Source organism: Mustela nigripes, unplaced genomic scaffold (genome assembly GCF_022355385.1).
Source record: "Mustela nigripes isolate SB6536 unplaced genomic scaffold, MUSNIG.SB6536 HiC_scaffold_75, whole genome shotgun sequence".
In the NCBI taxonomy this organism is placed as follows: domain Eukaryota; kingdom Metazoa; phylum Chordata; class Mammalia; order Carnivora; family Mustelidae; genus Mustela; species Mustela nigripes.
In genome coordinates, this window is record NW_026739490.1 from 5,111,581 (window position 1) to 5,139,082 (window position 27,502).

The window sequence follows — 27,502 nt, forward strand, 5'->3', positions numbered from 1 at the left end:
CGTCCTGGGACCCCAGGCCTGCTAGCTTGCCCACCACCCGCAATGGTCCTTGCGAGCAGATGTGGGGCAAGTAATCCTTGCTCAGCTGAACTCTGGGGCTGTTGAAAAAGCCTGATGTGTGAGAAGGCCACCCAGGGGCATGACTGGGAGGGGCCCCAGGAGAACAGCAGAACCACTGAGAAAAGAAGACCCACGCCAAGGAAGCAGGCCAGAGAGGCCAGGTGGCCACCTGCAGCTGTGTTTATTGTTCTGTTTTCTCCAACCTCAGCAGAGCAGAATGTGAGGCCAGTGGCAGCTAGGCCAATTCCATGGTACTATGGGGCCAGCCAGAGTCATATGTGAGTGGGGCCAGAGTCCATAAGATAGCCATTGGGAGGAAGACCCACCATTTAGGGGCCTTGGCACTCCCTCTTCTGCACACTCCATGCCCAAAGCCCCTGGTGGGATTCATATGTGGGAAGCATGAGTGTGCGGGCCTCGGAGGGGGCAGCCACAGGGATCGAGCAGCCATTGGAAGCTCCATGGGAGCCTGGGCAGGCCTTGGGAGGCTGCTGGGCACTACCTCTTGCCCTGGAGCAAGGTCGGGATGCTGGGCCAGCTGAGATGGGTCAGATACAAACAGGACCTCCCCAGGCCACTTCTCCCTGAGCTGTCCTCTTCCCCATGGTCCCCATCCCCTGCTCCTGTCGCCTGATGGTCCGGTCTGCACAAGGTCCATCTCTTCCAGAGGAACTGACCCAGTGAGGAAAACCCAGCATCCCGGGACCCCCCTGGGATGCTCTCCTGCTGAGAGCATCAGCACAGTGCTAAGGCTTCCGACCAGCCCCGAGGAAGGGAGGTGAGAGAAGCCTGTGGGACTGGAGGCCTCAAGCACAGGGTGGCCTGTTCAGGCCTTTGGGTGGATGTCCGCCCGAAGCCCTGGCTCAGCGTCTGTCTGTGCTGCCATCCAGGACGTGAGTGTGTATCCCAGAGGAACCTCCAGTCCGGGTTCAGTGGGGGCAACACTGGCAGACCTGGTGGGGAGAGGGAGACAAGAAAGTTCTGGAAAAAGGCTGGCTGTAAGGGGACAGGAAACCCCTTCTCTCTGCCTGTTCAGCTTGGGCCACTGGGGTGGGGAGGGGGAGCTGGCTGTGTGGCCCTTACAGCTGTCTAGACAAGCCCTGGAGAGAGAGAATTGGACCCCAGGGCCCCACCCTGGGTAACGTCTTCCGCAGAGTCTCCTGCAGTCTCCGCAGGGCCAGGGGAGGAAGCAAGGCCCAGCTGGAGACCTACCATGATTAGGAGTATGCCAGGCCCTGAAGCCCCCGGGCTGAAGAGTGGAACTTGTCGGAATCCTCAAAAGGCTGGTCTGTGGTAAGCAAAGACAGGAACCATAAGCTCCGTGCAGCCTGGGGACCTTCTCTGCCTGTGTGCCTCTGGGCGGGAGACAGCACGCAGAGCTACAGGGAGCCTGGCAGGTGCTGGGCTGTTCCTGTTCCTGGCAGACAGTTAGGTGAGGCGAACCCCTCGGACCTCTTAGGTGCAGCCCCAGGCCCTTGCCTGCCTAACTCCCTTACCGAAAAGAGGTGACTCTGGGCTCCACTTTCCAGCCCTGCTTCCTCCGCAGGGAGAGGAAACAGAGTACCAAGTCAGAAAAAAGGTCAGCATCTTGGAGAATGGACCCCCCTCATGCAGCAGGGGCATGTCTCCTTCCCAGACATCCACAAAATTCATCACTTCCATCCTCCCCTCCCCTGCCGAAACCTCTGCCCCGCACCGGTTTTCTCTGCTGGTGGGAGACATCAGTGGCTCCCTGCTCCCCAAAACTCATATTTGAAGCTCCAGACACACTCAGGTTAAGAATAATTATCCAGGGCGCCTGGGTGGCTCAGTGGGTTAAGCCGCTGCCTTCGGCTCAGGTCATGATCTCAGGGTCCTGGGATTGAGTCCCGCATCGGGCTCTCTGCTCAGGGAGAGCCTGCTTCCTCCTCTCTCTCTCTCTGCCTGCCTCTCTGCCTACTTGTGATGTCTCTCTGTCAAATAAAAAAAATAAAAAATCTTAAAAAAAAAAAGAATAACTATCAAAACTTGGAAACAAGGCAAAAAAAAAAAAAAAAAACCCAAACAAATCCAAAGACCAAAAGACTGTGCGTCCTTTGAAATCACCTAATGAACCCACCCTAAGAGTCATCTTATTCGAGGGCAGGTGACTCCCTGACTCACTCTATACCCCTGGTATAGGGCCCAGGCTTTGCTAAGTTGGATGTGGACCTGAAAGAGATCAATAACTGACACATGACCACCATTTCACTAATGGCATGTGGCTGGGGTAACATCGTCTCAGTTCTACACCCATAAGTGGGGAAGTGGGAGCTGGGTTACACCTCATCTAAAGTCAGTCCCCTTCCACCCGCTCAGTGATCCAGACCCCCACAAGGGTGCCTACTACCTTCCCACACATGCTGGGAGGCCCAGGTCAAAGGCCTGCAGCCTGTGTGGGGTCTCTCGAGCTCTGAGTGGAGGATCTTTGCTCTGGGCTCAACCAGGTGGGGATGGGGCCTTGGAGTGCTTTCCAGCCCTTCTCTAACAGGATTCCAGTCTTCTCCTTGGTCAAGGGGCCAATGGACAGTCTCTGGAGTGGTGATCACCCAAAGCGATGGGGACCAGGGAGGTAGGAGCCAGATGGACACCCCGGGACTCCCGCAGAGCTCCCTGCTCTACATCCTCCAGAGACACCTGGCCAACCAGCCTGAGGCTCTGGTGACATGTGAATGGAGTGAGCCCCTGAAGCCTAGCTGCTCCACCGGACCATAGCAGGGCAGCACAGGTCACCCACCTGGAAGTCCCTCTCCGTGGGCTCTCGGGCAGGCCTGGGGTGGGGAGCTGGGTGGGCGCAGCACAGGGGCGAAGGCGCTCCTCTGTTTGACAGCGGAGATCATGTTGACAGGCGAGAAGGAGAAGACGCTGGTGGTGGGGGCAGCGGCCGGGAGGGACATGGAGGAGGCAGCGGCCAGCGGGGGGCTAGAGGGCATGACTCCGGGGCGGGGCAGGGAGGGGCAGGCGCAGCAGGGAAGGCGATGGGAGACACAACAGGGAGACAGCACCAGAGTGAGCAGCTCAGTTGGAGCCCTGGCTTGGGCACTGGGCCCCAGGGGGGCTGCTGACCCAGGCACCAGGCTCAGACCTCACTAGGGGGCTGCAGTGAGGGTCCTGGAGAGACCAGTATTGGGCAGGGTATAGAGGCAGACTAGGAGGCCCTGGGGTCCTGGGCCGGTAACTGCCTTCTGGGGGCAGACCCTTTCTTGGGGCTGCAAACACCAGGGCCAGACTAGGTCAAAATCAAAGCAATAGCAGAACACGCAACAAAACCAAATATTGGGAGGTGCCCTGAAAAGTGAACGACATGGAATAGATGGAATAGAACAGGTCAGGGTTCCTGCTGAAAGCAGCTGGGATTCCAAGATGCTAAGGAACATTCTGGGTGTTGGGGTAACAATGTTAGAGTCAAAGATCAGTGTTCATAGCAGAGCAGGGGCAAGGGATCAGGGATGTTTGGGGGGATACGCACAGCTTCCTGTTATATGGTGTTGTTGCCCAGGATCTTAACTCACACAAGTACCCTAACTTCCTCCACACATATGTTTCCCTTACCAACCTTCCCCACACACCGCACTGGGCACTCTGTTCTCTGCCAGCTTAACACAGGTCCTTGTCACCCCTAGCCAGGGCCTGGAGGCCTCCTATATCTCCCTCCTCCAGCCAGTCAAGTTTAAGCAAAAACACAGAAATCCACATCCTTGCATCTTCCTATTTGAGACCTCCTGGGCACCTAGGGCTGTTCACCGCTCCTCTGAGAATAGCCAGGGAGCCTCCTGCAACCAGGCTCTGGCTGCCCTTCCTTCCTGCGGCCTCCTCTTCTAGGGCTTTGGGCCCTTCTGGATCCTCCTTTCTACATTCTCATCGAAACCCTTTTCCCTGTCTTTCTCTTCTGAATACAAATAAGGCTGTGATTTGAGTGCTGTCCAAGCAGCTGGCATGAGGTGGGCGATTTCTGAAAGAAACCAATGGCTCGAGAAGGCTGCCTTTGGCATCAGAGCACACCACCTCCAATTCCCCTTGGATAAAGTGATGCCTTCAACAGCTACCCCTTTTCCAAATTAATGTTCTCAGCCTCATGGAGCACCCACTCCCAAAGACAGTGCTCACAGCTAATGGATGAGGATCATGGAGCTCTGAGGAGGGCTGGAGACGAATGTCAGAAAGTGTACTGTATCTTTCAAAGCTGGGAGCTCACAGCCACATATTGTAGCTTGGGTAGTACTGGGATTTGTGGGTCCAACTGGGAGTTGCTGGTGGCCAAAGCAGAAAACCAAAAGGAGGCCCAAGCAGACAGATGTCATTTCAGGCATCTCCTGGCCAACTCAATGAGAAGAACACAGGGAATGGATGGGGACGTGGGTAAGACCTGGTTATGAGATGGGACTGACACTTAGGTAAGTGCAGGGTTCCCAACTGATGCTGGAAGCAGGGCTCAAGCCACTTTAGAATTCTTGATTCTCTGGCTGAACAGGGAGATCCCAGATGGGGTGGCTGTGTAGGTTCCCCACTTCTGACTGCACTGTGTGTGTGATGGAAGAGAGGGGTTAGTAGTCTAGACCCCACCAGTTTAGAATTCAAGGGGCACTCAGAATCTTTAAGAATGCTGTTCCAATCTGATGGAAGTGGAAGAAGAGGAGTCTGGCCTGAGCAGAGAGCCAGGAGACACAGGGGTTTAGGTAGAGACAGCAGAGGTTCATGGCCTGTGTAAACACGGGAATATGGGGTTTTGGGTCCCAGAAGCTGAGCCCAGACCACCAGGAGAGAGTCAGGCTCAAGCCCACAGCCAGGAAGAGCAGTACCCAGGATGTGAAATCATGCACCCTTTCTAAGTCTGGGCATTTCACGCACAGTGGCGCATTCAGATCTGAGAACACCCTAGGCAGGGGGACACTGATCTAATTTTACAGACAAGAAACTGAAGCTGAAAGAAATAAAGTAACTTGCTAAATGACAGCTCCTGACTTGGGCTTTCAAATCCTGAATCCAGCTGTCCGACCACACGGACTTCCTTTGCTCTTCCCTAGCTGACTGCAGGGGGCCACATCTTCCCACCAGTCCTGTTTCCCCACCCGTCCCCCAGACAGGTAGAAACCCATTTGGTCTGAGCCATTAGTTCCCTAGGGCCTCCGGCAGGGGGCGCCAGCCTCCCCCCAAAGTCCTGGCGTAAGACGGAAAGGTGGCGATCCACCAGGTTTCATCTGGATACCCCGGCGCCCGGTTAAGGCCCCTTTCAGAAGGAGAGGAGGGCTAGAAACTAGGTATGCAGCTGAAATCGGCAAAGAGACTAAAGGTGCGAGAACTGTCCCGGCCCCAGGGTCCGGGATCCTGCCGAAGGGTGGGCTTGAGGGACAGGCCTCCAACAGCAGAGGCAGGTCACACGACTGTGGTGAGAAAGTCGCCGGAAGCCCCCCACCCACCCTGGGCTGGGAGGGGGCAGGACCGAGCCCCATGCAGCTCTCCGGGCCGGGGACACTCACTGGCGAAGGGCGAGGTGGCCGTGGAGCCATTGAGGAAGCTAGGGGACCCGGGCACGCCTAGGCCGGCCACGCCCGGTGTCCCGTAGCCGCCGAGGCCCGCACCGAGGCCGCTGCCGTAGCTGCTCTGCTGAGAGCCGGGGCTGGGCGCGAACCCGCGCGGGGACGCGCTGCCACAGCTGCGCGCGTAGCCTGCGGGAGAGGGTGGTCAGGCGCGCAGCAAGGGCGGGCGCGGGGTGGGGAGCCGCGCGCGCTGGGGCAGCGGGACGCACCCGGCTCCGGGCCCGGCGTGGCGTCCCCGACGGCGATGGCCAGCGGGCTGCTAAAGGCGTTGATGCCCACGACGGCGGGGTGCGGGTGGCTCGGGGCCAGGGGTCCGAGCGGCGCAGGCGCGCGTGGGGCGCTGTACAGAGCCTCGGCCACGTCGGCCGCGCGCTTCAGGAGGAGCTCCTGCGAAGACAAGAGCGGGGCATGGCCGGGGCAGCCGCAGGCGCCGGGAGGGGGACAGTCCCCGGCCTGGCGGCGCGAGGAGGCAGGCGGAGGCGCCATACCTGGTTGCTGCTGGGCACTCCGTACAGGGCCTCCGCCAAGTCGGCCGCCCGCTTCAACAGCACTTCCTGGGGGCGGGGGAGGAGACAGCAGGACGGAGGGCCAGCCCCGCGGGGCGGCCGAGGGGCCCGGGGTCCCCTCTGCCTCTTCACCCCCGCCAACACCCCCCCGCCGGGGACCACAGGTCACCCTCATCCCCGTCCCCACGCTCCTCTGAGTACCTTGGGCAGCCTCTCGGGATCTCCGGGGTGTCTGGGGATGGCTTTCTGTAGCCTCTGGAATCCATAGTCAATGGTGGGCTCATTCAGGGCTGGGGGAAAGGGCGCCGTTTGGAGGACCCCCTCCCAGCGCCTGCTGCAGGGCCAAGCCCGCCAGCAACCAATCTGGGAGCCTCGCTACAGACCCCCTTCAACCAGCCCAGCCCCAAACTCTCGGCACGCACGGGTCAGCGAGATTCGGTTCGCTGCGTGTTCTCTGTTCCTTTCTTTGCTCATTGATTCAACAGATATTTACTGAGCCGGGCCCTGTGCCAGGTGCTTGGCATTAACACACAAGCACTATACCATCCCATCTGTGGTTCGAAAAAAGGGCAACCATATAGACATATTAGTTTCTATATTCCTAGGGGTAGGACTGGAGGGAGAGCTTTCTGTCTGCATGATCAGGAGTAACATATTAATTACAAAAGTTAAAAACTCCAACAGTCTCCATTTATCACCAATCAGGTGGGCTCCCAGCAGTATCTGGCCGTTAGAAGTGTGTGTGGGCCCCTGGGAAGGGACTGTGGCCCACATCCAGGGCTCTGCGGGCCAGGGGGCAGACTCCTGACTAGGCATCCCCATGACCTCCTTCTCCAGGAGGGTCTGGACCAACTCACCAAGCCTCAAAGCCCTACCCATTTTCTTCACAACCAACTCCAGATTTAGTGAATTTCCTTCTGTTTCCCAGGACAGGGAAAGCACTCATTCCCAGGTCTTTGCATTTGCCATTCCTTCTCCAGGACTGCCTTTTCTTTCCCAGCTCTACCTCCGTATTCATCACTGCAGTCTCAGCTTAGCTCTGTTAAGCCCACACTGCCTCCTAGAGGTCCTTCCCTCCCCTCCACCTGTAACTTCACCCACCTCACGCTTTGTTCCCAGCTCCAGCCACCCCACCCACACCCCCTTAGACTGCAACTCCCTACCAGTAAGTTAGGATCGCTACCGATTGTCTGGTGCGGTGCAGGGAAGGGCTAGGAGATTATCTGTGGAGAGTAGGATGGGGACAAGTGGGTGGCTGGGGCAGGGCAGGAGAAGGAAGGTGGAGAGGGTCCTGGCCAGTGGTCACAGAGGGGATGGGGTATTCTATACTCCAGTCTCTATTAACTTCTCGCCCTGGCTTTCTGCAGGGGCTGTGTGTGTGTGCGCGCGCATGTGTGTGTATGTGTACACACGTGTGCGTGCCCGCGCAAGTGCCCGCTCACCTGTTTATGCCCATACAGAGGGAAGACTGGGGTGGCTTGGGAAACCAAGAGACCGAGGGTAGATTAGGGAGCATCGAGCCCATTTTGGAGAATCTTTGAAACAGATGTGCCGCCGCTGGGAGATATTCTAGACCCTGGGGAGTGTGTGTGTGTGCGGTGGGGGGGATTTGTGAGGGTGAAGAGTGAAGAGTGCCCTGGCGAGGAGGACCATAGGCAAGGAGGAAGTCCGGCAGGGTGGAGACTCGAGCCTGGGAGGGGACTGAGGAGTCAGGCCGAAAAGAGAGAAACGGAGAAGCTCAGCGAAGGAGGAGAGGTCAAGGGATCCAGCGGCCAACTTGAGATACTGGCTAACTCAGAGACCCAGGTTCTGGGGCACCGGGTGGGGCTCCTTCCAGCAACCCTAGGCCTCTCTGCCCCCAACCCCTGTCCCCCGCCTGACTCCTTACCTGTGTAGACAAAACGGCCGGGGGCTCCCTTGCAAAATTGCTTGGACTTGTAGGACAGGGTCACCTCCACCACCCCGGGAATGTGCCGCGGGGGCGTCTGAACCCGTATGGCGTGGGGCGTGATGAGCTGCGAGGGGAGAGGGGAGGCCTGCGGGTTCCAGCCCGGGGCGAGGGGAGGGCCCAGCCGCGAGGCCCCAAGGGAGACTGACGGGGGTGGCCCACCTCGCTCCACACGAGCACGTTCCCGAACACGACCTGCAATCCGTCGAAGAAATTGTCACCGATGACAATGACGGTGGCGCCTCCTGTGGTCCAGCCCTCCCCGGGGCTGATGGCCTTGATACAGGGGGTGGCAGCTGCCAGGCAGGAGAAGAGACAGGTCAGGGGCCTGTACCAAGGATGGGACTGGGGGCTGGCTGGGCCCAAGGGCCGGGGGTCCTGACCTTCAGAGGGGTCCAGCCGGCGCGCCCTGCGACCATGCTTGGAGTTGTTGTGCACAAACATGTTGTCGGACACGGCCAGCACGTGTCCGTCCACACTCACTGTCGTGGATACCACCACCTGCAAGGAGAGCGGAAGCCCGCCTGGCTTAGGCCCTCAGGGGCCCCCTGCAGGCTGCCAAGGCCAGCAGAATTCTGGGCAATTCTGAAGAACTTGGCCAGGGTGGCTGGCGGTTGGAGCTCAGAATCATGGGTGTGGGAAAGAGATTCCCCCAGGGGCTGAACTCATAGAAGGGGAGGTTGGGGGGGACAGGCAGCTAGGTCAAGTGACAGCCCAGATGCACTGTCTAGGGCTGCCCAGGGGAAGTGATCGCCAGGAACTAGAAAAATCCAGAGTCCTGAAAAAATTGCTGGCTCCTTGGGCAGAATGGCTACTATTTTGGGGACATACCTGCATCCTGCACTGTATCCTCAAGGCTCCAAGGCAGGAATGTGTCTTAGGCAAGTGGGAGTGAGAGTGGGGGGAGGCAGCCTCAGCCTGAGAAACCATCAGCGGGAGCCCCCGCCCTTGGGAGGAAACTGGGGCTGCCTCCTTCTCTCCCTCCCACCCTTCCCTGAGAGGGGTGTGCAGGTTGGGGATGTACTAAGGGCAGCTGCTCTCTGCTTCACGCTATGCAAATTAGCTGGGTCGTTAATCATGTAAAAATGTCACAATTAGCATCTCCTTAAGTGGGACTCTAATGAAGCCTCCCTTGGCAGCCAGCATAAGCTGAGATGGAACTGCCCCACCCCCAGCAGGCACTGGGCCCTAAAGCACAGGGTTGGGCAGAGAGCTGCCCTGGGGCTTTCCCCGGGGTGGCAGGACCACAGCCTTCCCCACTCACCCCATCAGGAAGGGCTGGGTTTGCAAGGGGACCCCTCTCCCAGGCCCACCTGGAAGCGGCGCATGTCTCGGGGATTCCCTGCATTCTTTAGGCAGTTCTGGTTGCACTTGAGGAAGAACTTGAGGAAGAACCTGAAACAGTGTGGTAGGAGAGTTCAAGGGCTGGGGTAGGGGGTCTGGAAACGGACGAAGATCTAATGGCTTGCCTCCATGCCCCTCCCCAGCAATGGCGACTCCCCTCTGCCTGCTCACACCAGTTGCACGCCTCCTATTCCCACAACCTGCTGTCTCTGCACAGGATGCCTGATACACACCAGGGAGGCCCTTCCCAACAACTATCCCACACCATGTGGCATACTATGTGTGCATCACACGTGCTGTGCACCCACATCACACAGCATACCCCTCCTCCCGAGTATACGATCTCCCACACAGTGTATACTCCCACAGCCCTCTTGTGCACAAATCTTGCTCACACATAGCTCCCACACAGTGTATACTCGTAATAATACATCCATCCTATATACCGTATATGCCTTATATATGATCACTCACAAAATACAGCCATCACGCACTGTGTATACCCTTCACAGAGCATACACAATACATAGTCCACATAGAGGCTATAGTCATCGTACCCATATGGTATACTACCCCCACACAGAGTCTATACCCATATGTGCAGCGTATGCCCATCTCATACAGTATATGCACAGAAAGAGTATATCTATTAATATACCACTTTATGTTGTATATGATTACCCAAAATACAGTCATGGCAAATGCCGTCCAGTCATCACAAATAGCAAGTAGATCGCCTTTCCTCCTTCTCAGCAGATTCCACCCGTCCCCCGCCCCACACCCCAACACAGCCCTCTTGTGCACAAATCTTGCTCACACATAGCAGGCTCCCTGCCACGGCACATCCTGCCCAAACAGATCTCCCATGCATGTACTGTACACCCCAATATACACACAGTGATAACCTCATCAGACAGAGCCTATGCCCATCACACACACGCGGTGTACCCGTCAGACACACTGGACAGATGCACAAGGAATACCTTCTTTTCACATATGGTAATTGGAAAAAAGCACAGTATGTGCAGTGATGAGACTGGTTTTTAGACAAGCACATGAGCAGTTGGTCCTCTGGTCCTTGCAGTTGGCTGGGGGGCGGGGCTCGGCCTTGCCAGCCACCAGGGAGGCAACCAAGCGTAATACTTCGGATCTGTGCTCTTAGTGAGCTCAAAATACTATCACTCTCTGCCTTTGCGCCCCTGGGACCCCACATGCATCCGGGGAGATGCCCTTTACAAACTGCGGCATGCAGGGCAAACATCTGCAGGTGCTGGGGGCCCGGCACGTGGCCTGCCTCCTGGGCCATTCCATGAGCTCTGCCAGTGCATGTCCTCATTTTACAACCACCCCCTAGTTTTGAACCCCAAATCTGAATATCCAGCTTAAATCCCTAAAGTGGCCTCCAAAGCCCACAAGCATGAACTTCACATTCAGAGGAAGATTTGTCACTGGTTTTAAAAGCAAATTCCCAAAGAGGAGGTCCCCAAGGGCTGGCTCGGGTGTCCAAAAGGACCGTCCCTCCTGAGAGTCAGAACCAGTCATTTTCCTTGAGATGTGCCTCCGCCCAGGCCCGGCCTCTTGTCCTCCACAATGCTGACACCTGACCGCCTGTCATATCCCCCCACGGAGTGAATACGCTTCTGGGAACCCACTTTGTTTTCCTTTTTATAGGGATGCTACATCTGCACACATTTACATCCACAGCCCGCCAAAATACTCGTACGAAGTGTAGACCTTCTATACACCCCTACAGAGAAGGATTGTGAGATGCGGTTAACTTATAAGACCCCAAACAGGGCACACCCACCATGTAGACCCTCCACACTCACCCTTACTGGGTACAATGCAGTGCAGACAGCTTACATGCCCCCAAACAGTAGCCAGTCCAGTGTAGATGCCCTGCATACCCATAAGGTCACCCCAAAGTGCAGTCACCTCAAGTGCTCCCCAACAGAAACCTGTTCAGTACAGACAGCCCATTTATCTCTCATAATCTGCCACAGTACTGGTTTCCAGTATCCATGCGAGACACCTCATGGTGTCACCCGTGTCTACATTAACTGTTTTATGTGTACCCCGCATTTACATGACATAAAATGTAGACACCCCCATCACACGTGGTGCAGACCACTTCGCTTAAACGTTCATCGGCTCAGTCCTTTACAAGGTGCTAGAAGGAGGAGGGCAAACATCAGGAGAGGAACAGTCCCTGTCCTCAGGGGCATTCATGCCAGCCCTTGGATATCACAGATGATGCAAGCGTATGAGTGTCCCAAAGGTGACATACACTTCCCTTACATCCACACACATGGCCACTGCACCCAATCCCACTCCCAAACCTCCAGGGTCCAGAAGAAGGGTTCCTGAGATAGGGCCCGAGATGTGGACTTTGGCCCGCGTGCTGACTCACTTTGTGACATCTCTAACCTCCATCTCCAGCCACCAGGAGAACCAGGAGAGTAGCAGCTGATATCCTGAGGCGTCTTCCGGGGACAGCCTCTGGGACATCCTCTATTTCTGACCTCCCACGGCCTCACTGCTGTTTTCTTGCGGCAGCTTGTCCCCCCACCTGCCTCCCGGGAGCCCCCTCAACCTTTCCTCAGCAGGTCTTCCCATCCTTTCTCTTTCCAGTATCATTCACTTCCAGAAATAAGTCACAGGTGGTATTTATTCTGGGTCTGTATCAGTTCCACTCCCTGTCTGACCGGCCTTTTCTGGCCATTCTCGACTTCAGGAAGTGCCCCCACTTAGAGCCCCAGGGTCCAGCCTGTGCCTCCATCTCTGCAGACCTGCCCCAGGACATCTCTGCCTGGTGCACAGCGGTGCTGAGGAAGAATTAGCCACACGAGGCCTGGGCCCTCCCTGGTGGTGTCGAAGGTGAGTCTTTCCCCCTGAACTTTTAGCTCAGAGCTGCACTCAGTCAACACCAGCGATGGTAGAGCAGCTGTCTTAGTCACTGCCCACTGATGGGCCGTGAGGCTGCTCCCAGCCAGATGGGGATGAGCCAATGCCAACAGTCCCCAGGGCCCCCGCTGCTACTGTGGTGTACTCCCTGAATCTGCACCAGCCTCAGGGGTGTTAAGAAAAATTACCCACAAGAGGAAAATAAGGCACAAAGATGAGGAGTCCTTTCCGAGTCATCCTGGAACAGTGGTTTTCAAAGTGTGCCTCCTGGCTCAGCAGCCATGGTAGCACCTGGGAACTTGCTAGAAATGCAGAATTTCAGGTCCTACCCCTAACCCAGCTGAAATGCTTCCAGTGGGGCCCAGCCATCTGTGTTTTCATGAGGCTTCCAGGTGATTCTGATGCCTCCTAAATTTGAGATTCTGATGCCTCCTAGAGCTACACTATCCAGTACATCAGCCACTAGCTCCGTGTGGCATTGAGCCCTTGCAGTGTGGTTTGAATTGAGATGTGAGTATAAAATACACACCAAATTACAATGACTTACTTAGAAAAAAAAAAAACCCACAGACTATAAAATAGTGACTAGGAACATTGTTGTATTGGTTACATGTTGAAATAATATTTTAGATATACTGAGTTAAATAAAATATATTGTCACAATTAATGCTACCGCTACCAATTCCTTTTCTTGTTTTTAAAATGTGGCTACTAGTGAAAATTTAAAATTACACTTGTGGCTTGCGTATTTATATTGGACAGTGCTGCTCAAGAGTATTATGTTCCCAAAGCCACCTAAGTCTTGTCTAATTCTCTAGGGGGATGTAACTTTGACTTGTATTTGGTATTGATTGGGTCTAGATTCTGTAAAGGTGGTGCTAATTTGCAGGAAAATGATATGATGCAAATGGTTTTCATGGGGAGAAGTAAATACTTTCTATTTGGTAGAAAAATTTGCCCTGAAGTTTGTAATTGTATCATTCTATAGACATTAACTAGCTTTGTAGCTACCTTGGCAACTTTTTCTTTTAAGGTTTTATTTATTTATTTGAGAGAGAGACAGAGATAGTGAGAGCACAGGCAGCGGGAGAGGGAGAAGCACGTTCCCTGTGAGCAGGGAGCCTGATGTGGGGGTCGACCCCAGGACCCTGGTCAAGTGCACAGCCCTGGTTGACCTAAGTATCCCCAAGGAGAGTGAGCATTTTAGGATGCTCTCTGCGTCAGTGAAGGACTTGTGCCCAGGTCCGGACCCATGGTGACCATGAGGCTCTAAGAGGACATGACTCCTCATCTGAGCCTCACAGGAAGAGGAGCAAGAGAGAGGTGAAGTCCAGGGACCTGCCATTAGGTCATTAGAATTACTATAAGAAAAATACTAAAAATACAAGCATGAGTTACAAAGAAAATACAAAACTACACCCATGCAGAAGTAAAAAGTGATCCAGGCCTAATCTCTCAAGCACTTAGTAAGAGCCTGGAACTCTGCTGAGCTCACCGTTGGCATTACCTTGTCTAATCCTCTCATAACCCTGAGGTGGTGGAGATTGGCGATCATCCCCACTCTACAGATAAGGAAACCAAGGGTAAGCATCACTACAAAGTCACACAAAGGCCAAAGTCTGGATACCAGCTCGGGACTCCGTGAACCCACGGATACTGACAAGAGTCATGGAAAATTCCCTCTAATTGGGGCTCTCGAAGTCCAACCCTGCCCCAGCCCTGGGGCTGGCAAGCAAGCCTCATTCAAAAGGAGCCCCGAGAGGCAGGCTGTACCGGGACATGTTTAGCCATTTCGTGGCCATTTCCCCAAGGTCACAAATGCAGCAAGGTTGCAAAAGAGACTCAGGACCCCTTGCTCCTAATTGGAGGCCTTTGGCTGTTGTGACTGCTGCTCTCAGTCTGAGCAGGTGTCCAAGATTAAAGACCAGTTGCATAAGACAAGCCGAGTTGAAATTCAGTGAAGGGTACTGGTGGCTCATTATTCTCTTCTGGCCTAGATGTTCAACATTTCCATTATTAAAAGTTTAATGCAAGACCAGAGGAAGAGCTGTGGTCATCCAGCTAATAAGGCAATTCAAGGGAGGTAGTTAAGCATCATGCCTCAGGCGCCTATGATTTCAGCGAAAGGTAAGAGCAGTTCGCTCGCACACCTGCCCTTACCGCGTCCTGAACGTAGCTTCACCTTCCTGGTCGTTCCTATAGATGCTTCTTATTCCTCCCTGTACAAACAACGCGAGATGAAATGGAAATGAACCTTCCCTGTCAATGGAATAATCCCTACCAAGGAAGCAAATGTTGGGTTGAATGTGACTCTGGTGCAAACATCTGATGTATATTGTAACTTCGCAGGGGTGTCACCCCTCCCCTCATAAGGAAAGCCCTTCAGCACTGTGCTTTCCATGAAGCAACACGTGGAGGTGAGTGATGGGAGTCCACTTGCAAACTCTGGGTTCTCAGGGGGTGGAAAGCGGTGTCCAGGCACCATGGTGGGGGATGCCTGCTGGATTACTCATCCCCCAAACACTGTGGGCCTTGGCTGTTAAAGGGCTCACAGCTCCCCCAAATCCCCTCAAGTTATCCTCAGCCAGAAGCGTAAGCTCCTCGCCAGCAGCCCCCAGCCAAAGACAGACTGACATCACATGGGGGATCAACTCCCTGTGCTTTTCATATTCCAGAACTCCCCAAGGGCTCAGGCTGGTGCCAGACTCCAGCGGAGACTGTCTCCTTGCTAAGCTGCTCCTGTGGCTGCTGTTTCCCTCTTTTTCCTCCCAGAGCTCTCCTCCAATAAACCCCTTTCATGAGTGCCCCCATCTCCAGCTCTGCTCCTTGGAATCTCATCCTAAGATACCATGTCACAGTTTTGCACCACGTTTGCCCTCCTGATGTCCCACGGGAGACTCCCTTAGAGCAGGAATCACGTTCCCACTTCCAGAGACAAAGCTGTTAGTAAATGAAAGAGCAGGATGAAGCCCAAGGATGCTCACAACCACAGGACTGTCCAGAGTGGGGGAAGGAACGCATAGATCACAAGCGCGGTCCGACGGAACTTTTCCCAAAATGATATCCACTGGTCACATGTAGCCACTGAGCACCTGACATGTGACCAGTGTGACTGAGAAACTGTTTCCAGTTTGGTTTCATTTTAATTTATTTACTTTGCCTTTTTTTTTTTTTTTTTAAGATTTTGTTTTTGCATTACCTCTACATCCAACGCGGGACTTGAACTCACAACCCCGAGATCAAGAGTACCATGTGTCACTGAGAGCCAGCCATGTGCCCCATTGTTTCATTTAAATTTAAACTGAGAGAGTCACATGTGCCTCAGGGCTACTGACTCTATGGGACAGTACGGATCAAGAAAGAGGAATTGGTGTGAACAGATGAACAGGTTGGGGCAGCAACTTCCAAACAAGTGTCCTGCAAATACCTTGGGAGAGAAAGCAGATTGGGAGAAAAGCGTAGAATAAACCTGGATATTTATTTCTAAGTCCACAGTTGGCATTTCAGCCTGGGATGGGAAATGGGGGCCAGGGGAATCCTCTGCTCATTTTGACTCCAAAGGGCTTGCCTTTGAGCCCATGAACCTCCAAAGAAATAGAATGTCTTCCCGAGGCAGGGTCTGTGTCCTGTTGTTCCTCCCTGTCTGCTGCTCCCTGACCCCAGCTCAAGGGCAGAGGAATTTCTAGAGGGCTGGACCATTCATTTCCTCATTCATTCAACATGCCCACTGGAAAAGATGTACTAACCACCTTACATGAGTCAGGCAGTGCAATCTAGAGGTGAACAAGGTCTTAAGGAAAACTACAGTCCAGCAGGAAAGAGAGAAACCTGAAGCCCAGTTAATACCACAGAGTAGTGGACACAATTTGCTCAGTGTAAGTGCCCCAGCCACTATGCCTGGTAGAGCTGGGCGGGCTCCTACAGGTCGCATTTCATCTTGGACATCTGGGGTCTTGAAAGACCAGGGGCATTTTCCCTGAAAGAGGAGGAAGAGGCAAGGGCCCTTCCTGCAAAGGGAATAAACAGCCTAGCCCAAGGACTGGGGGCATGCATGGCACACTTTTCCCTGTGGTACCTGACAAGGTGGAGCAGAATGGGTGTGGACCATGGTCTGGGGGTTTGGCATCAAATCCTGCGGGATTATGGAAACTGTGAGTGATGGGGAGTCAGCACAGTGTGCCTTATTGCCTGTGTCATTGGGAAGTGTCTTGCCTCCAGGGAAGTGGGCACCTAGGGATGGTAAGCAAGGAGGTTGGTGTGATAATCCAGGCCCAGGTTGGGGTGGCCCAGATGGGGGTGGTGTATGCTACTTCCTGATCTTGGCCTGGGGCAGCAGCCAATGCCGAGTGTCCCCAGGGCCATAGCCACCTGCCAGGCCTGGACCTGGCCTCCCCACCATGATCCCTACTTGGGGCAGAGGTGGCTGCAGTGCAGATGGGCTGGGGGACTATAAATAGCCGGGGCGCATACATTAGCATGCCAATGCACCCGCACCCCATCCTCTATGCTAATGGCCCACCATGCGCCTGAACACCTTCTGTTCCCCTGCATGCATTTGCATGCGCAATTAGCATAATCTTGTATAATTAATGAACAGCGTCAATTTTAGCTCCTAAGTAATTTGATTAACATGTTGATAGGGCACTTACTAGGCTCTCCAAACCGCAGGGCTGGGCATGGGGCCTGAGGAGAGGGGGAGAGGTGGTAAAGAGACTGATATGGGGCCCCCAGCTGCCCATGAAGTGCAGTGGTGACTCCACTTCCCTGAGGGAGGGATAGCGGGATAGAGGGGCTGCTAAAGGGAGGCCTCTGGGTGCCCCACGTGAAGCATCGGGTCCAGGCAGGAGCACAGTTACCGTGGGTCACCTGAGCATGAAGCCCATTTTGTGCCCATGTGGACAGAGACATACATACACATGTCCTGCATCCCCCCCACCCCTCTAGCCTTGGGAGTCCTCTGAGAATGCAGGATGCTAGACTCCAAGGGAAGAACAGAAGAGGAGCAGGGATGGAGAAAAGGTGGGAGGGATAGGGAACGGGAGGGATGGACAGATAGACGGAATCCATAGAGGAGGGAGATGTGCTTGTAAGTAACTTGGGAATATGAAGGGGAACGGAGGGGTCTCATAGCCTGAAGAAAAGAAGTTGTGAGTTCTTCTGGCTTTTTTGGGTGGGTGAGCCAGGCTCCCAAGCCAGAAACCTTGGTGCCTCCTATTTATGAATCATGAGAGAGGCAGAGGTTGGAGGTCAGGAAAGCTGGACACTTTCCTTAATGTGCCAAACGACCCAGGACAGAGAGGACAGAATGCTGAGTGTTGCTCCCTTCCCATTCAGAGGCAATTCCATTCCAGCCCCAGACCTCCCAGGACCCCTGTCAGAGGCTCAGACTCCTTTCCTGCTCATCTGTGACTGTGGTCAGTTAGCTCTAAGTGATTTTCTTGGTGCTATTGAGGCTAGTTCTCTGAGATGGGCCATCAGGGTGAAGGTAGGCTGGGGTAAGATATGATATTATGGCAGGCCCTGCAAAAGTACATCGGACTTAACTTCACAGCATCCCTAGGGGGTGGGTTAAGAGTCAGTTCCTTGTTAGAAATGAGGAAACTGAAGCTGAGGGACGTGGGGGCCTTGCTCCAAGTCGTCTGGCCAGACATTCCACATTGGCTTGAATCTCCCAATTCCGAATAACCCTTAAATTTACAGAGAGAGTTTATCATTCAAATTGCAGACAGGTGATTTGCTAGCCACCTCCCACTCCACCTATTGCGGTCCTCCACACTTCCTCATGCCTGCACTTCTTCTCTCCTCCTCTGGGGGCACTGTCCATAGCTCCCCTCCTGCCTTAGCCTGGGGGAGGTTTTTCCAGAAATCTCCTTCTGAATTAGGGGGTGGCTTGGAGACCCTTGTCCTTGGATGGCCCCCCAGGGGTGGTTTGGGAGCCCTAGGGGTCATGGGGGAATCTCACATGAACCCTCTCTGCTTCTCTCTCAAATGCTCCCAGCTCTGAAAGGAGTGGGGTGGGGAAGGAAGTGCAGTTCACTCTGCAGGCAAGAGGGGAACCTCAGTCCCACCTCAGCATTGACCCAGCAGTGAGGTTCCAGGACCCCAAGAAGAATTGCCAGAATGGGCCCAGACAGAAGCCTGTGCTTGCAACATCACCGTGGGTGCAAAGAGATCCTACTGGAAAGAGTGGAAGGAGATGCACACTACTGTGAGCTTGTTTTTTGGCTGTGGAGAAAAACAGTGATTCCTGCATTGACCATTGGGTTAAGAAGGAAGGCTGATTCTTTTGCAGCTTTCACAACCCCTTGCTATCATTGCCTTTGTCAGGTTGTGCCTGACCTAGAGACTGGGGTTTAAGTTTGCCCACAACAGGGGAAACTAAAGCTTATCTCCTCTAGGTGGCTCAGGCACAGCCTGTTTCAACAGTATCACTACAAAATCCACTGTGCACCAGGCACAGTCACATGCCAGAATGCATCATAGCTCACAGCTCCAGTCCATCCCTCAGAGCCAGAGGAGAAGAGCTGTAGGCTTCCCACCCACTCTCACACTAGGCTGATCAAGAAAATCATTAGTCTGAGAGCTGTGATGTCCAACACGGTAGCTGTGTGTGATTGAGTTCGAATTAATTAAAATTAAATAAAATTAAAAATCCAGTTCCTCAGTCATTGTAGCTATATTTCAGGTGTCCAGTGCCCAAGGTACATGTGGCTGTTGGCTACCTCATTGATCAGTGCAGAATATTTCTATCCTTGCACAGAGTTCTATTGATAGCGTTGTCTTTAAGCTTTACGTTGATCTCTATTTCCTTATATCATATGTAAAGGCTTAAACAATTATGTTTCATGTCTTCAACTGCTCCGTAAGCTCTCAGAGGGCAGGAATCATTGTTTAAACTTTCCTGTTTTCCCCCAGTCATCCATTACAGTACCTGCCTCACACTTGGTGCTCACTGATTCATGATGGAATTCAACAGTCAAAATTAACTATATGACTGGATGAATACTGGACCAAAGCCCCCAAATCACATTTAATAGGAAAGTAAAATCCTGTACTTAGATAAAAAAATGTCAGTTGCAGAGACAGAACTTTGAGAACTGTAGGGAAAAGACCTGTGAAAATCTATTCCTTGATAACACCAAGAGGAAAACAGGCAAAAACTGTTGAAATAGGGGTGACTGGGTGGCTCAGTGGGTTAAGTCTCTGTCTTCAGCTCAAGCCATGAACTCAGGGTCCTGGGATCAAGCCCCTCATTGGGCTCTCTGCTCAGCAGGGAGCCTGCTTCTCTCTCTCTCTCTGCCTACTTGTTATCTCTTTCTGTCAAATAAATAAAATCTTAAAACTATTAAAATAAACTTTTTCAGAACTTGAAATTAACAAAAGTTTTGCACAAACCAAGGAGTATTTACTCAAGAGAAATTAATGAATCTTAATAACAGAGAGCTTTGCAGTATTTTCATTTGTCCTACTACCATCCCCTTCTTTCTAGCTCTGTAGTAGATTTGAAAACCAGCAGCACTGCAACCATGGCTGCTGGGAAAACTAGTGCCTAGTAGCTACTATAAGAAAAAGACTAGAGCTTCTCAACATGTATTCTCAGACAACTGTCACTATTTGATCTGTCTGGCAGCTCCCTGACAACCCCATTCACAGGAATAGTCATTTGAGCTGCACCAGAGCTTGCTTAGTGGGAAAATCTCTATCCTGAGGGTGTTTGTTGAAAACAACCATTGGCAATTGTTTAACACTGCTGTTGCTGGAGGCAATGACAGTAGTTGGGGCAAACAAGAGTCTGGCCAAAACCTGTAAAGAAAAAAAGTGGGAATGACATGTTCATAGGGGGATTCTGAAAAACTTTCATATATTCCTGGAGATCTAGGAGGTCATGTGCATGTGCAAGGAAGAGCACATGTTCAAGAAAGATCTTAGAATGCCCTAGTCTCTCATCTCTGGCTGATCCTAAAACCTGCACAAACAGGAAGTAGAGGTTAAGTCAGGGTTGTATACTGCTAGAACACTGACAACATGCATATGCAGGAATTGATGCAAAACATATGCAGCAAATGATCTAGCAAATGATTAATACAAATTGGTTTAAGGCATTTAGAATGCTTGTCCAATCATAAGCTGACCACTAAGCTAACCGAACAAAAACTTTAGCGGCCACACACAAAAAGATTTTATAGAATTAGTCCACAAAAGTCATTAAGTAAACAAAGATTAACAGCAACAAACATTGGGAAGGAGGAGCTGATTTCCATGTATTACATTACATTATTAAAATGCCCAGTTTTTGATGAATAATTTTGAGATATTCAGAGTAACAGTAAAGTATGGCCCATACACAAGAAATAAAGCATTAATATGAATGGTCCCTGAAGATGTCCACATATTAGATTTACTAGACAAAGACTTTAATCAGCCATTCTAAACATGTTTAAAGAATTAAAGAAAACCATGTTTAAAAGAATACAAGAAAAGTACGAGAATACCTTACCATATAGAGAACACCTATAAAGAAATATAAATTATTTTTCAAAAACCCCCACATTTAAATTCAGGAACTATGGGACACCTGGGTGACTCAGTCAGTTAAGGGTCTGACTCTGGCTCAGGTCATGATCTCAGGGTCATGGAACTGAGCCTAGAACTGGGCTCCCCACTCAGTGGGGACTCTCCGTGTCCCTCTCCCTCTGCCCCTCCCCCTGCTTGTGCTCCCTCTGTCTCTCTCTCAAATAAATAAATAAATAAATAAATAAAGTCTTTTAAAAAAATAAATTCAGAAGCTGAAAAGGACAACTGAAGTGAAAAATTTCTAGATAAACTTAACAGCATATCTGAATTGACAGAAACAAAAAAATCAATGAATTTGATGATAGGTCAGTTGAGATTATCTAGTTCTGGAGCAGAAAGGAAAAAGAACAAAGAAGAGTAAAAAGAATCTAAGATGTTGTGGAAAACCATCAAACATAGTAACATATTCATAATGGAAGCCCCAACAGGAAAGAAGAAAGGGAAAGGGGCAGAAAGAATGTTTGAAGAAATAATTGAGGGGCGCCTGGGTGGCTCAGTGGGTAAAAGCCTCTGCCTTCGGCTCAGTTCAATCCCAGGGTCCTGGGATCAAGCCCCAAATCAGGCTCTTTGCTCAGCGGGGAGCCTGCTTCCCCATCTCTCTCTCCGCCTGTCTCTCTGCCTACTTGTGATCTCTGTCTGTCAAATAAATAAATAAAATCTTTAAAAAAAAATTTTAAAAAAAGGAAATAATTGACAAAAACTTCCTGAAATTGGTGAAAAACATTATTCTACACATCCAAGAAACTTAATGGACTCCAAGTAATATGAACTCAAAGAGATCCACAATGTAGACACATCATACTCAAACTGTCAAAAGCTGAAGACAGAATCTGGGAAGCAACAATTACCTACAAGAGAGCCTCATGAGATTAAGAGCTGACTTCTCATCAGAAACTATGGAGGTCAGATTATAGAGGGATGACATTCAAAGCAGTGAAAGAAAATGACTGTCAACAAAAAAATTCTACATCCAGCAAAACTATCCTTCAAACATGAAGCATACATTTTTGAAAATTTAAATAAATATGAAAGATGAATTGTGACATTTTCAGATAAACAAAAATTGAGAGAATTCCTGACTTGTTAGTGATCTTTCTTGAAGTTAGATCTTTCTTGCAAGAAGTATTAATGGGGATGGGGTGCCTGGGTGATTCAGATGGTTAAGCATCTGCCTTCGGCTCAGTTCACGATCCCAGGGTCCTAGGATCAAGGCTCACATCAGGCTCCATGCTTAGTTGGGAGTCTGGTTCTTCCTCTGCCCCTCCCCTCTGCTCTTGCTTTCTCCCTGGCTTGCTCTCTCTCTCACATAAATAAATAAAATCTTTAAAAAAAAGAAATATTAATAGACACAGTATTTATAAAACTGTGCTGATGTGTTTATAATGTGTAAAAATACAATGTGATTGACTGACAAGGCTCTAACAAAGGAAAATTAAGGCAATGGAGCTGTATTAGAGCATTATTTTACATGTATTGAAACTAAGTCGATACTGTCTAAATTAGATTTTTTTTTTCTTAAAGATTTTATTTATTTATTTGACAGAGAAAGTGAGAGAGCACAAGCAGGAGCAGCAGAGAGAGAAGGAGAAGCAGGCTCCCCACTGAGCAAGGTGCCTTATGTGGGGCTTGATCCCAGGACCCTGGGATCATGACCTGAGCCGAAGGCAGATGCTTAACAACTGAGCCACCCAGACACCCCTAAATTAGATTGGTTTTTAAAAGATTCTATTTAGGGGCACCTGGGTGGTTCAGTGGGTTGAGCCTTTGCCTTTGGCTTGGTTCATGATCTCAGGGTCCTAGGATAGAGCCCCGCATCGGGCTCTTTGCTCAGCAAGGAACCTACTTCCCCTCCCTCTCTCTGCCTGCCTCTCTGCCTACTTGTGATTTCTGTCAAATAAATAAATAGAATCTTTTTAAAAAAAGATTCTATTTATTTATTTGAGAGAGAGAGAGAGTCCAGTGCACACAAGTAGGGGGAGGGGCAGAAGGAGAGGGAGAAAGAGACTCCCTGCTGAGAGTGGAGTCTGATGCTAGGCTTGATTCCAGGACCCTGAGATCATGACCTGAGCTGAAATGAGATGCTTAACCAACTGAGCCACCCAGGCACCTCTAAATTAGATTGCTTTAAATCAAGATATTAATAGTAATTCCCAGAACAACCACTAAGAATATTACTTAAAAATACAGTAACAATAACAGAATTAAAACAGTACACTGGAAAATATCAATTTAACACACAGAGAAGAGCAATAATAGAGGAATAGGGAAATACAACAGATAGGAAACACACTGCAAAATGGCAGACATAAATCCTACTTTATCAGTAAGTACATTAGATGCAGATGGATCAAGTACTCAAATTAAAAGGCAGAGATTGGCAGAATAGATTAAAAAACATAACCTAAGGGCACCTAGGTGGCTCAGTCATGTAGGCATCTGCCTTTGGCTCAGGTCACGATCCTGGGATTCTAGGATCAAGCCCTGCTTTGGGCTGCCTGCTTGGTGGGAAGCCTACTTCTCCCTCTCCCACTCCCCTGCTTGTGTTCTCTCTCTTGCCATACCTCTCTCTGTCAAATAAATAAAATCTTAATAAATAAATAAACAAACAAACCCATAATCTAACTATATGATGTCTATGCAAGGCACGGTTTAGATTCAAAGATAGAAATAGGAAGAAAATAAAAGGATTGCAAAAGATATCAAGAAAACCAACCAGAAGACAGCAGGAGCAACTTTATTAATACTATACTAAATAGACTTTAAGACAAAATTATTATAAGAGATAAAGACATTTTATGTTAAAATGTCAATCTGTCAGAAAGAAATAATTATAAACATATATGCACCTGATAATAAAGCTCCAAAATATAAGAAATAAAAAAATGACAGAATTTGGAGGAAAACATAGATAATTCAACAGTAATTGAAGACTCTTATGCCCTACTTTCAGTAACAGAACTACTAGGCAGAAGATCAACAGGGGAATAGGAGACTTGAATAACCCTCCTTATTCCCACTTATACAATAAATGAGCTACATTTCACATGATACTTTCAAGACTTAGCATCGTGAAGATTTCATTTCCATCTAGGTTAATCTGAATTAAACACAATCTCAGTAAATATGACACACAATCAACAGAGTGGAAGGCAACTTACAGAATGGGAGAAAATATCTGCAAATCACATATCTGAAAAATAGTTAATATCCAGAATATATAAAGATCTCCTAAAACTCAAAAACAACAAAAACCAAATAACCCAGTGACAAAAACACATAAATGACTTTATAGAGATTTCTTCAAAGATGGTGTAGAAATGGCCAAAAAGCAACTGAAAAGATGCTTAACATCACTTATCGTTAGAGAAATGCAAATCAAAACAATGAGATACTGGGGCACCTGGCTAGCTCAGTTAGTAGAGCATGTGACTCTTGATCTTAGAATTGTTGAGTTTGAACCCCATGTTGTTGAAGAGATTATTTAAAATAAAAAATATTAAAGAAAAGACAACGAGATATCATCTCACACCCATTAGAATGGCTACTGTAAAACAAGAGTGTTCGTGAGGAAGTGGAGAAATTAGAACACTTGTCTGCTCTTGGTGAAATGGTAGAATGGTGCACCTATTATGGAAAACAGTATGAGGATCCTTAAAAAATTTAAAAAAGAACTGTCATATGATCCAGCAATAGCATTTATGGTTATATATCCAAAGAGTAAGGTCTCAAAGAGATATTTTCACACTCATATTTATAGCAGCATTATTTATGATAGCTGAAAGATAGAAGCACCCAAATGTTCACTGATGGATGAATGTGGTATGTATGTAAAACGGAACACTATCCAGCCTTAAAAAGGAAGGAAATCCTGTTATATGCTACAACATGGATGAAGCTTGAGAAGAGTATGTTAAGTAAAGCAGGCCAGTTGCAAAAAGACATACTGTATGATTCCACTTATATGGGGTATGTAAAGTAGCCAAATTTGGAGAAACAGAAAGTAGAATTGTGGCTACCAGGACTGGGAGAGGAGAAAATGGGAGCTGCTGCTTGATGGATACAGAGTTTCAGTTTTGCAGAAAGAAAAAGTTCTGGAAACTTGTTGCCTAACAATGAGAATATATTTAACACTACTGTTTTAAAATGATAAAGATAGTAAATTTTATTAGGTGTTTTTTTTAACACACCTTAAAAAATGATATAAGTAAGTAATTTTTATGACCTAGACAATCTAACTATAAAGTTAATATAAAAAATAATTAAGCTGGGGGGACACCTGGGCAGCTCAGTCAGTTAAGTATTCAACTTCTGATTTTAGCTCAGGTCATGATCTCAGGGTTGTTAGATCAAGCCCCAGGTCAAGTTCATGCTCCGCACGGAGTCTGCTTGATTTTTTACCTCTGCCCCCACTACTTCTCCCCCCAACTTGTACTCTCTCTCTCTCTCAAAAAGAAAAAACAAAAACAAAAACAAAACAACAAAAAAAAACAAACGGCGCCTGGGTGGCTCAGTTGGTTGAGCAACTGCCTTCGGCTCAGGTCATGATCCCAGACTTCCAGGATCGAGTCCCGCATTGGGCTCCTAGCTCCTTGGGGAGTCTGCTTCTCCCTCTGACCTTCTCTTCTCTCATGCTCTCTCTCACTCATTCTCTCTCAAATACATAAATAAAATCTTAAAAAAAAAAAGAACAAAAGAATAGTTGAGAAAATTCTAAAACATAAGAGTAATGCAGAGAAGCACTAGATCTGTTACTAAAAAGTGTTATGCATATTCAAAAATTAAAACAGCATTGTACTCCCACATAAATAAGTAGGAATAATGATATAGGATGAAAATAATTGCATTTAGAATACGACATGGGTGATATTTACAATTGGTAGGGGAAAGATGGATTATTCAATAATTGTTGTTGGGACAACAGGAGCTATCAGAAAAAAATATAGGTGGACGCATATTTCTTTTTTTTTTTAATTTTATTTATTTATTTGAGAGAGAGAGAGTGTGAGCAAGAGAGAGAGCACAATCTGGAAGGAAAGGCAGAGGGAGAGGGAGAAGCAGGCTTCCCACTGAGTAGGGAGCCCCATGTGGGGCTTGATCTCAGGACCTGACACAAAGGAAGATGCTTAACTGACTGAGCCACTCAGATGTCTGAGGTGAGCCCATACTTCCTAACTTTAACCAGAGTAAATTCCAAATGGATGATTTCCTCTGCCAGTATTATGGCAGACTAAATATCTTTAAAGTGCCTTCCTGGGACACCTGGCTGGCTCAGTCAGTTAAGTGTCTAACTCTTGATCTCAGCTTAGGTCTTGATCTCAAGGTTATGAGTTCAAGTGCTGCACTGGGCTCCACAATGGGCATGGAGTCTACTTAAATAAGTAAATGAATAAATAAAGTGCCTTCCCAATATGACCATATCCTGAAGTTTTAGCCAAAAGTAAGGAAAATCCAAGGATTAAAATAGGGGGAAAAAAAAAAAAAGAAAGAAAGAAAGAAAAGAAAGAAAAGAAACCAAAAACAAGAAGTTGAAATCTAAGTGGGAGCTATGAACTATGAGCTAGCACAAATATTAGGGTTGTACTGGTGTCAAATGGCAATACGAACACACTGGGATGGAGAATAGGGACCACTTCAGATGAGGGCCCTGAATCCTCTAAAGATCCTAAAAAGGTCTCAGTTTGGTAGCACTGCCTCCTCCTGGTAGAATCAAACAAATCCTTCCAGAGGAAAGCACAGCTTATTCTGGTCCTGATGTGATTCAACCAAATGTGGGCTAAAATAAGATAAAATAATGACCACCACAATAATAACAACAAAAACATCAAAGAAAGAAACAAGCCATCACAAATAAGAGTCAGCAGAAGTAATGAACAATAGCTATAGAACCCAAGGACTTCTGATACTGGAATTATCAAGTACTCAATGTAAAATAACCACAAACATTTTAAAGAAACAAAAAGTTAATTAAAAAAAAATTAGTAAGCACCAAGAGACACCGACCCTAGTAACCAGTCATATTTGAAAAAGAACTAAATAAAACTTTTAGAAATGGAAAATAAAATCACTGAAATTAGTAGCTCATTGAATAAATTAAACAATAGTTTAGATACAGCTAAAGGGAATTAGTGAGTGAGGAGATGAATAAAAAAGAATTACCCAGGATGTAGTACAAAGAGAAAAATAAGACATACACAATTGTTTAGGATATGTGGAGGATAGGATTAAAGGTCTAAATTGGAGTCTCATTTAAAGTGCCATAAGGAGAAAATAGGACAAAGCCAAAGAGGGAGATGGGCCATATTAGACTCTTAATTGCAGGAAACAAACTGAGGGTTGCTGGAGTGGAGGGGGGTGAGAGGGATGGGGTGGCTGGGTGATGGACACTGGGGAGGGTATGTGCTATGGTGAGTGCTGTGAATTGTGTAAGACTGATGAATCACAGATCTGTACCCCTGAAACAAATAATTCATTATATGTTAATTTAAAAAAGTGAAAGTACTGTTAGATATTTTTTTTTAAAGATTTTATTTATTTATTTGACAGAGAGAAATCACAAGTAGACAGAGAGGCAGGCAGAGAGAGAGGAAGGGAAGCAGGCTCCCTGCTGAGCA

The 27,502-nt window shown here is 49.2% G+C and overlaps 1 protein-coding gene across 5 annotated transcripts in view; it reads right to left on the reverse strand.

Annotated features, from left to right (window-relative positions):
• Window positions 1-222: 222 nt before the first annotated feature.
• The window catches only part of EBF4 (EBF family member 4), a 57,652-nt gene continuing 30,372 nt past the window's right edge, over window positions 223-27,502 (reverse strand). Inside the window, exons 8-18 of one of the 5 annotated variants that reach the window (XM_059386484.1) lie at window positions 9,383-9,464; window positions 8,453-8,570; window positions 8,232-8,365; window positions 8,010-8,136; window positions 6,323-6,411; window positions 6,104-6,169; window positions 5,825-6,002; window positions 5,556-5,744; window positions 2,816-3,013; window positions 1,273-1,348; window positions 924-1,013 (exon numbers count right to left, since the gene is read on the reverse strand). In XM_059386484.1, coding sequence (XP_059242467.1) covers window positions 1,278-1,348; window positions 2,816-3,013; window positions 5,556-5,744; window positions 5,825-6,002; window positions 6,104-6,169; window positions 6,323-6,411; window positions 8,010-8,136; window positions 8,232-8,365; window positions 8,453-8,570; window positions 9,383-9,464 — 1,252 coding nt within the window. In that variant the 3' untranslated portion in view covers window positions 924-1,013; window positions 1,273-1,277. Of the gene's footprint in view, window positions 1,014-1,272; window positions 1,349-2,815; window positions 3,014-5,555; window positions 5,745-5,824; window positions 6,003-6,103; window positions 6,170-6,322; window positions 6,412-8,009; window positions 8,137-8,231; window positions 8,571-9,382; window positions 9,465-27,502 lie in introns of all 5 variants that reach the window. The other 4 variants (XM_059386486.1, XR_009401540.1, XM_059386485.1 and 1 more) reach the window with 4 other exon arrangements.